Source organism: Camelina sativa, chromosome 14 (assembly GCF_030686135.1).
Source record: "Camelina sativa cultivar CO46 ecotype springtype chromosome 14, ASM3068613v1".
Lineage (NCBI taxonomy): Eukaryota > Viridiplantae > Streptophyta > Magnoliopsida > Brassicales > Brassicaceae > Camelina > Camelina sativa.
Window position 1 is genome coordinate 12,402,174 of NC_141893.1, and position 12,926 is coordinate 12,415,099.

Genomic DNA, 12,926 nt, shown 5'->3' on the forward strand with positions numbered 1-12,926 from the left:
TTTTGGAAAATATCTTTAAAAACTTAGTAATCACTTAGGAGATGTTTGTTTTTGTTTGGACTAATATTACCATCTAATGTCTGGGGGCACTATCTATCTACATAGAAAGATCAATGTCAGTTTGACCAAAAAAAAAAAAAAAGATCAATGTCAAATCTAAAATAAGAAGATGATTACATAATGACGATTATGCCTTTTCACTAAAATAAGAGAAAATTTTCCAACTTGATGATATAAAGGGGAGAATCGAACCTTTCACGTCTTGATTAACATCCTATACTAAACAACCACCTGGGCTCCGAGACCTTAATTATGATGTGGCACAAAATAACAACATTTTAGTTTTGAGTTTGTGTTTGTTTTTCGGGAATACGGAAGAAGGTCGGTGTCGAACCCTTGAGCTCTCAAAACTAGGGCCAACTCGGCTATTAGATTTTTTGACTCCTCTCTTCTTGGCTCACTCTCTCGGTCACAACATCGTTGTTTGTCTGCGATTTTTAGGAAACAAACACATCTTCGGAGTTTCGTTCTAGGTTTTGAGAAACAGAGTGGTTTGTAAGGTAAAATGTCTTATCATCGCTTCATCGTTTCTTTGAGAAACTCAGTCACTCAAAATTACAGCAAACAAAAAAGACTTCGACTTTTTGTGTTTTCCAAATTTCATTTTTTTTTTCTGTTCTACTCCGATTATGAAAGCGTGCTTTGAAAACTGTGTTATGAATGTTTTTCTATCCGCATTTTGTACTTCTTGCCTGAAACAAACAAAAAGTTTGAAACTTTCTTCCCAAAAACGAAAAAAAATGTGAACTTTTTTGGGGGTAAAGACTCACTTCAGGTTGTTTTATACCAAAAACTTCTATGTTCCATCAATTTCTTCCTAGATGTGTAGCTAGTTTCTACTTGAGCCTTTTAGCTAGTTTCTGTCGACATTTTGCTGCTTGAACCTTTTACCTAGTTTCTATGACCCCCACCTTCATCTCTGTTGAACCTTTAGCTGGTTTCACTTTACTCGGCGTGTAAACTGTCTGTTGTTGTCTCAAACAAGTTAGTCTTATTTACTGCCTGTTACAGAACGTTAGTCTTATTTGGATCTGTTAAACTGCTATTAAGCTAGTCTCTTCTTTTCAATTAAACTCTCGATCCAGCCTCTTTGTTGAAGCTTTTTGGTCTATAGCTTAGTCTCCTTCTTTTCAATAAACTGCTACTAGTAGGTGGTTTGAACTGTCAAGGTTACTTCATCTGTTAGTTTGAGAGAGCACATTCGGTTTAAATTTGTGAAATCTCTGCATAGCAAACTAATTTGTTGAACTGTTACTACCTTGTTCTAAACCAGCATTAGTGTTATTTACTTCCTTACGATTTGTTTAGCTTAGTCATTCTAATTCTAAGCTACTGTTCTTATTTTTTTTTCAGATGGATGAGGAGGAGGAGGTGTTTCCGAGTCTCTCTCAGCTTCCAAGTCAGGTGGGTGCTCATCTCAAAAAGATGTATGATTGTTTGAAAGAAGCCACTCTTCAAGGTGTTCTGCCTCCATTCAAAAGATATAAGCACATCTATCAAGTTTTAGACACAGACGGTAATCTGAGGTGTCTATTCAAAGCTGATCAAGAAGAATGCTGTAGAAAGGAAGCTTGTGTCTACCTGCTGGATCATCCCGAGAATGGTCACCGATCCTTGTCTCAAGACATATATGGCTTCTCTGGAGTGCGGCCAACACTATTTGTACGACGGTTGAAGATAGGAACCAAAACAATCAGTGGAGTGTTGGTTGAATTTGTAGAGCCCACGGGTGAAATTGTTGATTATCCTCCTCCTGTTGTGCCAATGGACGAGATTCAGAAGGTTGCGATAGCAGACTTGAGATTCGGGAATATAGATAGGAGTCCAGATAATCTTCTCCTTGCGGAAAACAACTCGATTGTCCCAATTGACCATGAGATGATTTTTGGCATTGATTACAATCTTTCCAACCCGTGTTGGCTAAGTTGGTTGCTGAATAATGAAGAGCCATTCTCTGAGCGTTGTGCCAACTATGTGCAGCAACTAGACGCTGATAAGGATCTCCAGTTTCTTAGTGCATGTGGATGGGAGCCTGGGCTGGATTTCATCGAGAAATTCAAGGTCTTCTGCATATTTTTGAGGCTCGCTGTTTCTCAGGGATTGACTGTTTTACACATTGGTACTATGGCTTCTTTTAAATGTGAAGAACCCAAATTCAATTTGAAATACATGGTTGATGGAGTTACAAGGGATGACAAGTTTTTCGAAAGTGTAGAGAGCCATTTGAAAGAGCTCCTGAGGGAATATTACGAGAGTATTTGAGTAACAGATGCAAGATGAAGGAAAGGAAGGAGATGGGACCATGGAGGCGTATTTAGGGTTTTGGTTTGAGTTGTATTTTTGCTTAATGAAACTGGATTTTTAGATGGTTATGATGTTTAGTGTTAGTTGGGCTAAGTTATGAAGTCTGAAAACATTAATCTTGTTATGCAATTATGAGAACCTTCACTACGACTAATTTTGTTATGCAATTATGATATCACTTCCACGCATATTTTTGTATTGGCAATGCTATGTTTAGGTGACACATAGTCGATTTTGTTTCCACATAATTCAACAAAGTTAGTTCATATGGTTGACTTTTGTTTCGACCTTGCTTCTTGCCTTCGGTATTATTCCTAGATTTTCTTGTAGTCTTTGAAACAGAAGCAGTAACGTAAAATCGAATTTAATTTCTTTGACGTGTACAAACCAAATAGCAGCGCTCACTTGACTTGAGACTGAAGCAGAAGCTTGACTCCAAGCTGCGTCATCATTGTGCTTAGTCATGCCGGAGTCCACAAGAATTGGAATCTCTGCAGCAAGCCATGGAGCAAGTCCCAAACAAAGTGCATGCGCAACCTAGGACTGCATAAACAAAAGTCATTCATCATTGCCAAGAAAACGAGCAGGTGCTTTCTAGTGATGATAGAAATGGAATGCATAATGAGTTTCACCCAAGCTCAGTGTTTAACAAGGGAATCGTAACACGAAAACATATAGAACTTAAGTTGAATTAGAAGTCTCTTTTCATTTAGGCCTAGCAGAAACAGTTTTGTACTCGAGTTTGCTGGCCTAGAAGAAACTAATCTAATAAACATCTTAGGACTATGATACTTTCATAGTTCCTCTAAAAATCGAGAAGAGTAGAGCTGATCTAAAACACTGATGCATGCTTATTTTACAGTGACTATATATACAACCAGAAAGCATAAAAGTTTAGCAGTTTAGCATTTGGATGGTATAGCTCATGCATGAAAGAAACAACCATAACTGATAAGAACAGAGTTCAGTGGTCAGTCAAGTCAAGAAAAATGTAGCAAGTGAACAGTCTTTAAGAGCGCCAGAGAAAAACATGGAAGTAAGAACTTACCGAGAGCAACGAGTAATCAATCTAGTTGCCAAAATTATTAGTGGCTGTCAAGTTCCAGCCCTGAGAATGTTGCAGACTAAATTAGTGGCCGTCAAGTTGTCAAAAGAAGGAAGAAGAAACTACAAACAAATAAGCCAAGTCAAATTAATTGGTAAGGAGAAACCAAATGAATTGTTTTCCAAAACAAAAGTAATCTTGCACTAGTCAACAGCAGTTTCACCATAGATATCCGTACCAGCCTATCACCATAGTACTTATATCTCCTCTTCGATGATTCATTTGTGGCCAAAAGGAATTATATATTTACAACCGAGGGCCACCCTATCCAGGTTGTGAGCTCCTGGCATGAGAAACTACCAAAAAGTTATTTCTCAGGCAACTGGACGCTTTCAAAGGTCAGTCACTTGATCCAGCTCTGTTCATTTTTGAAGAAATAAGACTTGTATGCATAGTTAGTTTAGTTACACTGCATAGTAATGTTATTTTTTAGTTGATAGACAGAAGGGTAGGCATTAAAAGAACCAAATCGAGTCTTAATGCATTATTTAGTCCTTCCTCTGCTTCTGCTAAACTAGGAACTTGCAAATTTGCAGAGAGGGGCATGGGAAAGTGGAGCTAGCGCATTGTCACTGCAATTATGTCCATCGATAGCTCTCAACTCTAGACGTCATGATATATACTACGGGAGGATTAACCTCAATGAAAGGAATATTATGTTTTTCTTGAAGTATAGCTTTATGAATTGGTAATTTTTAGGACCTTTACAAATTAACATAAAGCTTGCTATCACTTTAATTCACCACAGATCGTACAAAACGAAAACAATCTCTTGATGCAGATGTTGACCTAGTGCCTTCCAAGGAGGGAATAATGATGATTTGATCTGAAGTGATGGTTGTGAAATTTGGAACATAAGTCAAAGATATTTAAACACCACCGCAATATGTCATAGATTATACATTACATCAAAAGCAAAAGATGATAACAAAAGAGGGCCTCATCACCTAGAGAATGTACCTCAACAAGCATGGTGTCATAGGTTGTCGCGTAAAGATGTTTAGGATCCCTCTTGTACAGGTGGAACACCCTATCCTTTGAGGTTAACTCGTACGTATAGACAAGCAAAACGTCACCAGAGCTTGTAACAACAGCAATGCTTTGGTTAGATGAGATGATCTTATATTTGTTGATTCTTTCCATTTCATCCCTACTCAGAGGTGGCTGCCACATTGGAAAACTATGCTTCTCAGACACATCAATGAAACCATCGTGCCGTGGAGACAAAATCGTTCGTAACTTTTCCCAAAAGTTTGAATTCTTTGAGCTTGTCAAAATCCCTCGAAGTGATAATGCCCCAGCGGATGCGCTTGCGATGCTCGCTTCCACATCAGACCCTGATCTCCGCCGAGTAATACCTGTAGAGAGCATCGACCAATCAAGCATCGACGTCAATCTTTTGTCTCCCGCTCCAGCTGCATTCCTCGACACCACGCACTCAATAAAACCAAGCAACGTCTTAGCAGTCACAAGCTCTCCCTCAACGAATTCCACCACGCCAAACATTCCAGCTACACACTCACCAACACCCACTGCTCCTTCGCACGATGATTGGCAGACCGAGATTATAGCGTATATCGCGGACGGAATTATGCCAAAAGACAAGTGGGAATCACGGCGCCTTCGAGTTAAAAGTGCACACTACACAATGTTGGACGGCAGTTTGTTTCGTTGGGATGCCAATGGCGCTCTTCTCATCTGCGTTAACACGAAGGACATCAATGACATCATGCGAGAATTTCACGAAGGCGCTGGCAGAAACCACTCTGGAGGTCGTTCTCTAGCACTTCGAATCCGCTGTAACGGACATTTTTGGCCAACCATGGTCGCTGATTGCACCTCCTTTGCAGCCAAGTGCGAAAAGTGTCAGCGTCACGCACCATTCATCCACTCTCCGACAGAGCTTCTGCAAACAACATCCCCACCTTACCCTTTCATGCGATGGGCGATGGATATCGTCGGTTCGTTAACTCCGTCAAATCAAAAGAAGTATCTCCTTATAATGACGGACTACTTTACCAAGTGGGTTGAAGCAGAATCGTATGCCTCGCTCGAAGCTAATGAAGTCCAGAACTTTGTTTGGAAAAATATCATCTGCAGGCATGGGCTCCCATACGAGATCGTTTGCGACAACGGCCCCCAATTCATCTCGCTTCAGTTCGAAGGATTCTGCGCTGGCTGGCGGATACGTCTTAGCAAGTCAACCCCAAGATACCCGCAGGGCAATGGACAAGCAGAGGAAACCAACAAGACAATCCTCGCTGGAATTAAAAAACGACTCGACGCAAAGAAAGGTCTATGGGCTAACGAACTCGACGGCGTCCTATGGTCTCATCGGACTTCCCCGCGCACATCTACTGGACGAACACCATTCTCTCTCGCCTACGGCATGGAGGCACTCGCGTCGGCCGAAGTAGGAATCCCCACGCTTCGACGTTCCATGCTCGTTCATAATCCCGACTTGAACAACCAAATGCTATGTGACAGACTTCTGTTCGTTGAGGAAGAACGCGACCAAGCTCTACTCCGCATCCATAACTACCAACAAGCTGCCGCAAAATTCTACAACAAGAAAGTAAAGTCTCGCCACTTTGCCGAGGGCGACCTCGTCCTCCGCAAAGTCTACGAGAATACGAAGGAGAAGAACGCTGGAAAACTCGATGCGCATTGGGAGGGTCCGTACTTAATCTCCAAGATCGTCAAACCCGGTGTCTACCAGCTACTTGAAATGAATGGCACCCCAGTCCCAAGATCGTGGAATTCCGCCAACCTGAAGCGCTATTATCATTAGTAAAAGTAAAAAATGTAATCCGAACTACGAATGGTTTGATCCCTCTCGAGGGTACGTAGGCAGCCTTTTTAAGAGGTTCAACTATAAATTAAATATATATATTTATACAAGTTTTACACTAAAACGCTTTTGAGCAATCTATCGACTCTCATTTTGACGCCCTGGCCAGGCGCGCAGCTCTAAAACGCGCTCCGCATGGGTGCAGTGGTGAAATAATCCACGTCCTTACTTCGGTAGGACATTGTAAGCCGAGCCCAGACTCGCACAGCTAGTAGGAACCGGAGTGAGTAAGCCGAGACCTCGAATCGCACACCCACAATTCCTGCAGCACCCACAGGATAAGCCGGTCACGCGTACCGCACCAAAACTAGTACGACAAGTCCGTCTTGTCTACTCAAACGTTTCGGGGAAGAACATATCCAGGGTAAGCCAGGAGACGTCCTGCACTGCAAAATATGCCCTGTAATAAATCAAAACGTTGCAACTCTATTGTACGCAGTAATCAAACTTTGTGCGATCATTCAGAATCAACCTCGAGATAAAAAAATCGGAAATAATCGACATTCGCTTAGTGGGAAGTAAATAACCAAGTTTGTAAAGCAAAAGCGAAATGGGTGCAACTATCCGAAAATGAAACGCAAAAGCAATCAACAGTCGAGTTCACAATAACAGAAGACAAATCCAAAAGCAATAACAACAAGTAATAAAGACGAGGACATATCACTCGTTTGCAGCATCGTCGCCACCTCCATCAGCAAATTCCGGGAATGGCTCAAGATCACCATCGACGAGCGGAGGCACTACAACTCGGTTCACTTTCGTCCGGAACTCCTCCTCACTAGCGGCAAGGCGCGACATCCTATCTTCGGGAATAGCAATGCCCCTCTTGATCAATGTCTCAAGACACTGTCTAGTCCCCGTCACTTGGCTAAGAAGGAGCAAGTCGGACTGTTTCTCGCGTGACGCAATCATGTGCCTCCTCAGGCGGTCAATACGCTCGCAATGCTTCCCGATCACAACAGCAGCCTTAGCATGCTCCCGCTCCCCACGCTCGTCCCTCACCTTCCTGAGTCGCTCTGACTCGGTAGTCAGCTTCCGTTGCGATTGCTTGAGGAGTGCTGCATTCTCTTTGCTCGATCGTTCAGCTTGAACAAACGCATCCTGAGCGAGTGAGGCCTCCCTCCTAGCAAAACGTACCTTATCCTTGTAATCTCCAGCAAGCCGATTCATCCAGCTCAACGCCTAAGGGATCAAAAATATATATATAAGAGTCCGCTTACGACCAACTAAAACCCACATCAAAAGGTTATCCGCTAAGAGATTGACTTCTAACCTGAAACTGTCGACGAACAGCTTCCTCGTACGTAGTTGGACAGGCCAGATCGCCAGGGGTAGGAAGCGGGACGAAATCACCATGAATCTTGCTGGCGAGGTCCGCGCAAGCTTTCGAATTGCCGGTGAATGCTTGGTTTTTCACGTCGTAGTGAAAGGAGAAAGAGTGATCAATCCCCACATGACCATCCTCCGTGTGATGCGGACGCCTAGAACTTCCTCCAGCATCACTTCGAGGACTCGAGCGTGACGTTCTCTTCCGGGAACGATCACCACCACCAGCTGCTGGAGCACTCCTACGAAACACCGAAAAAGGCATCTTTGCAGCACGAGTCGCCGCGACCTCGGCGGAACGAGACCTACGACTAGGCTCGCCCACAGGAACGGGCAACTCGCCATCCTCGCCATCCACAGCAACAATCTCCACGCCGGTGTCGGCGTTCGGTGCAACAACGTCCGTCGCAACAGCTGGCGCATCCTCGGCATCGAACAAATCAGCATAACACGGCATCGGACAGTCTCCCATTTGCAATCCGGTTTGCGAACCTGTAAAAAAAAAAAAAAGTCTTAGACACGAAAGCGCAAAAGTCTAGAGGACGAAGAAAAGCCAGCGAAACCTACAAGTCTTGAGATGAGAAATAACGTCCGGCCACCACAAAGTCTTACACGAGATAAAGGAAGCAGCCTTGTCAACAGTCACCAGGTCGCACGCAGCCGATAATGACGACTTTTGTCCTGCGAAAGTAGAACATATAATCAGAAAATAAAGTCAAGAAAAACAAAATGATAAGAACCCAACCCAGCCACGGCTACCGGGGGCGAAGTTCCAACTAGGAGGGCAGATCGTGTAGGGATCCTCGACCGAAACATCGTTTATTTTTACGTAGAAGAATCGTCTCCGCCAATCGTGAATATGGCTCTTCTGGCCGCTCACAATCGTCAGACCAGCTGCACAGCAAGCACAACATAACCCTGAACTGTCGTGCGTAAATCGAGTGAGCAGCTCGAAGAGGTCAGCACTCATCTCGATGTCCATATACTTGCCCATTATTGTAAGCCCAACTGCATCCAGTAACTCGTTAGAAATTCCGGGATGGGAAACCAAAGGCCGCAGTCGGTAAAATAGTCAACGTAAACGCAAAGGTAACCTACTGGGTAATCCCATGGGCGTTCATCAACGTTCGGTAGCGTGACCTGGAGATCGTCAGGCGTTCCGAAGAGGCCAGTAACGCGGGCTATATACCTCTCGTCGCAAAGGGAACTTCCAGTATCGCGGGGGATGCGTTCTCTCGTACGATTTATGCGGCGCCTTGGAACTCTGTTACCTACAGACAAGCCAGCAACGAGAGATCTAGGAGCACGTTCCGAGCAAGTACGTTCTTCGCGAGCGAGCACCTTCTCACAACACTGACTCGAAGGAATGGGAACCAAGCTAAGGGCCCGAGTATCCGTAGGGAACATCACTTCAAGCTCCCGAACATCTTCTTCCGTCAAATCCGCGAGATCAGACACAACACCTCCCCCTTTAGATGGGTCCCACCAAGAAGGATTGTCCGCTCCAGTTTCGTCGAGGCCACTCTCAAACGCGCGATACTGATCGTCCCCAAGCTCCTCTGGAACATCCCCAAAGGCATCACCTCCAGGAACCATAGCACAGGACCTTGCAAAAAACAACCAAACTACCGATCAGTATGGGAGCAAAGACATTGAGAGCGCAATAGAATCCGGATAGAACGAGCACAACCAAACGAACTGCGTACTGCGTACCGTGCACTACTTACTACGTCCTGCATACTGCGTACCGCGCACTGTGTACAACGTACCACGTACCAAGTCCCGCGCACTGTGTACTACGTACCACGTACCAAGTCCCGCGTACTGCATACCATGTACTGCGTACTGCATACTGCGTACCGTGCACTGCGTAATGCGCACTGCACCCTGCGTCCCGCGTACCGCGTACCATGTACCACGTAATGCATACCATGTACTGCGTACCATGTACTGCGTACTGCATACTGCCTACCGTGCACTGCGCACTGCGTACTGTGCACTGCACCCTGCGTACCGCGTACCATGTACTGCGTACCGTGCACTGCGCACTACGTACTGCGCACTGCGTGTACTACGTGCCATGTACCGCGCACTCCGCACCACGACCCGCGTACTGCGCACCACGTACTACATATCGATTATTGCGCGGCATGTACACCATCTCGCCTATCGAACACATGTGCGAGCTCGCCGTTTCATCTCGCGAGTTTCAACCTCGCCACTACCGTACGAAACCCATCGCCCAAGAATCACCTCTTCACCACTTCGCCCAAGAATCCAGCACGCCTCACGGTCCTGGTCCGGATGACGACACACCGCGTCACGGCAGGCGGGACCAGGACGCCTAACGGTCCCGGTCCGGATGACGGGGCACGCAAGACGACAGGCGGGACCAGGACGCCTAACGGTCCCGGTCCGGACGACGATGCACAGCATGACGGCAGGCGGGACCAGGACGCCTAACGGTCCTGTTCCGGTTGACGACGCACGACATGACGACGGGCGGGACCAGGACGCCTAACGGTCCTGGTCCGGACGATGAGCACGGTGGCGCGCCGGGGCGAGATACAATCGGTGGATTCGGCCAGATCTGGCTGGCCGGGGGGCGGTTGTCCGTCAAGGAGCGCGTGGAGCTCGACCGGCGGACCGACAAGGAGCGCGCGGAGCCCAGATCCGGAGCTCAACCGGCGGACCGAACCAAACTCATCAACAGCCGCCGGTCGCAGCACGCCTGGTCCCGCCTGCCGTCACTTTTCCCCAAATCTCCTTGTACGACCAGACTCATCAACAGCCGGCGCGAAAAAGAACCGGCGGCGAGGCCTAAAAAGAACCGACGGTGCAGGCGGCGCGATCTGAAAGGAGCAGGCGGCGAGATCGGGAAAGAACAGGCGGCGAGATCGGGAAAGAACAGGCGGCGAGATCGAAAAAGAACAGGCGGCGAGATCGGGAAAGAACAGGCGGCAAGATCGAAAACGAACCGGCGGCGAGACCATGGCCTTGCATGCCGCGCGACAGCCGGCGATATCTAAAAGGAACCGGCGGCGAGACCATGGCCTTACATGCCGAGGTCGGAAGAGCAAAGAAAAAGAGAAGAAAAAGAGAAGAAGAGGAGAAGAAGAAGAGAATTTACCTTTTGGAAGAGAAGAAGGAGATAAGTTGTGAAGAAAGTCAATGAGACATATTTATAGGGGGGGGACCAGCGCGTTGACCAAGGTCAAAACAAAAACCCTAATTTTTGAGCTGTCTCCACTTCCCGCGCCTCGAAAAACGTGCGCAATGCACTATTCATCCCGGAATCTCCCGGATGCCTCGAAAAACGTGCACAATGCACTATTCATCCTAGAATCTCCCGGATGCCTCGAAAAACGTGCGCAATGCACTATTCATCCCGGAATCTCCCGGATGCCTCGAAAAACGCGTGCAATGCGCTATTCATCCAGGAGCCTTCCAGGAGGCCTCCAAACTCTTAAAACCTTTTGTTCCTTCTGCAAGACGGACCTAGCGACACATAATTGTACCCGACGGGCTCATGCAAGCCATCGCACATTGGACTAGGGGGGGACCATTGTTGGATATGGGCTTTGCCCCCCCCCCCCCCCCCCCCCCAACATTTATAAGGCCCAAACAGGAGATTCTCAGAAGATTTTGGGCCAAAAGTCTTGGAGCATGCCCAACAGACCGCAGGGGCAAAATCGTCATTTTACCAGGAGACAGAATAAACCCTAGGTCAAGGTCCCACTATAAATACCTGATGTCACTGTCATGTCAGGGGATCCACTTTTTGGGCAATTAGAGAGAGAAGAGCTGTATTTTTCGTATTAACTGCGCTTTACTCTTTAATTGTCATTTTCCGTAAACCATACCTCAAATTCTACGTTAATAAAAGGACCAGCTCCGATTTATTCCTACTTAGACCCGTATTATTTATATTGTCGATTTCATACATCAACACTTTGAGGTTAACTCGTAAGTATAGACAAGCAAAACGTCACCAGAGCTTGTAACAACAACAATGCTTTGGTTAGATGAGATGATCTTATATTTGTTGATTCTTTCCATTTCATCCCTACTCAGAGGTGGCTCCCACATTGGAAACGTATGCTTCTCGGACACATCAATGAAACCATCGTGCCGTCGAGACAAATCCAAGCGTCGAATGAAATCACGGGTGGCAAAGATGTAAAGATCGTAACCTTTAAGGAGCATATCTTTTACGCCTCGTAAATCCCTGAGAACACCGTCCCGTGTTGAAATCTCGCGGTAATGATAATCCCCTTTCTTGCAAAACGCTATGTAATTGCTCATTTCGAATCGCCACAAGACAATGTAGTCTCCTCCTTTCTTGTCCTCGACCCACAAACGACCTCTCACATCTTCGGCAGTAGAAAGACCCGTTCGAGATAAAGTACGGAATGATACATGTCTTTTCTTGAGACATGATCACACGACATACATGTACACACGACAACCATCCTTTTCTTGAGACAACATCAGCAACGGAGGGCCTTTGCAGACTCACGATCCGGACAACTTAAATGTCGTTTCAGCGTACATCTCTCCATTATCAGGATGGATACTACTATCTCGTCTTTTAAAAGTTTTATTTGATTAAAAACCGTAGAACTGAATTAATATTGGGGATAATTATACATCTCTTTGTTTTATCTTTATCGTTTATTAGCTGCATCCCCTAGATAAATTATGCATCATGTATGACATTTGTCTCTAGTCTCCCACTAAGCAAAGGATCGAGCATACATAGACGCCACATAATCTATTCAAATCCTCTACTAGACTAGTAGCTAGCACGTACCCATTTGAATGATCAAAATATTATTGGGGTATAGTGGAGTTAGAAGACACTTTGTTGAATGCACTACGAGTCCTTCCTATACTTGATATTGAGAACATACTACATCAACAAGCCTGAACTCATATGTTCCCCATGCTTTCTCCAGAATGTGTTTTATTTTCGCTTGTCTCTTGCCCGATCGATGTGGGGATGGATCTTACGTACAACTTCAAGATGAGGCAGTTATCTTTGGATCTTAAGAAAAGTAGACAGTATTGCGACGACATTTCGTTCATGACTGCATACTTTTTTTATTGACAATGCGATGCTTAGGCTTCTTAGCGAGACATAATCGATTCTGTTTCCACATAATTAATTACAACTAATTCAATAAAGCTAGTTGAAGTTCATATCGCTGAATTTTGTTGCTTGGCTTTAATAATATTTCCGCATTTTATATTAGCTTGATAATGTAAATTTCTGCAATA

At 45.4% G+C, this 12,926-nt stretch overlaps 2 protein-coding genes across 3 annotated transcripts; one reads left to right on the top strand and one right to left on the bottom strand.

Annotated features, from left to right (window-relative positions):
- Positions 1 to 439: 439 nt before the first annotated feature.
- LOC104741361 (phosphatidylinositol 4-kinase gamma 4) lies at positions 440 to 2,518 on the top strand. Its single transcript, XM_010462207.3, has 2 exons — positions 440 to 560; positions 1,414 to 2,518. The coding sequence occupies exon 2, from the start codon at positions 1,414 to 1,416 to the stop codon at positions 2,320 to 2,322; it is 909 nt and encodes a 302-aa protein (XP_010460509.1). The 5' UTR covers positions 440 to 560; the 3' UTR covers positions 2,323 to 2,518.
- A 4,266-nt stretch (positions 2,519 to 6,784) lies between these two features.
- LOC147928108 (uncharacterized) lies at positions 6,785 to 10,378 on the bottom strand. Of its 2 annotated transcripts, none has more exons than XM_087483209.1 (5): positions 9,472 to 10,378; positions 8,406 to 9,252; positions 8,259 to 8,327; positions 7,594 to 8,138; positions 6,785 to 7,502 (listed from the first exon to the last, which is right to left on the bottom strand). In XM_087483209.1, exons 2-5 carry the CDS (start codon positions 8,638 to 8,640, stop codon positions 6,981 to 6,983), a joined length of 1,371 nt encoding a protein of 456 aa, XP_087339335.1. In that variant the 5' UTR covers positions 8,641 to 9,252; positions 9,472 to 10,378; the 3' UTR covers positions 6,785 to 6,980. The 2 variants fall into 2 exon arrangements, with proteins under 2 accessions (XP_087339335.1, XP_087339334.1); XM_087483208.1 differs by having other exon boundaries at positions 8,214 to 8,327.
- Between the last annotated feature and the right edge of the window lie 2,548 nt (positions 10,379 to 12,926).

Bases quoted from the DNA above. Each gene is read 5' to 3' on its own strand.
- LOC104741361 (XM_010462207.3), top strand. From the start codon at position 1,414: ATGGATGAGGAGGAGGAGGTGTTTCCGAGTCTCTCTCAGCTTCCAAGT.
- LOC147928108 (XM_087483208.1), bottom strand. From the start codon at position 8,640: ATGGGCAAGTATATGGACATCGAGATGAGTGCTGACCTCTTCGAGCTG. The intron at 8,139-8,213 runs GTAGGTTTCGCT...TTTTTTTTACAG, and splicing joins TATTTCTCATCTCAAGACTT to GTTCGCAAACCGGATTGCAA. The intron at 7,503-7,593 runs GTTAGAAGTCAA...TTGATCCCTTAG, and splicing joins CTGTTCGTCGACAGTTTCAG to GCGTTGAGCTGGATGAATCG.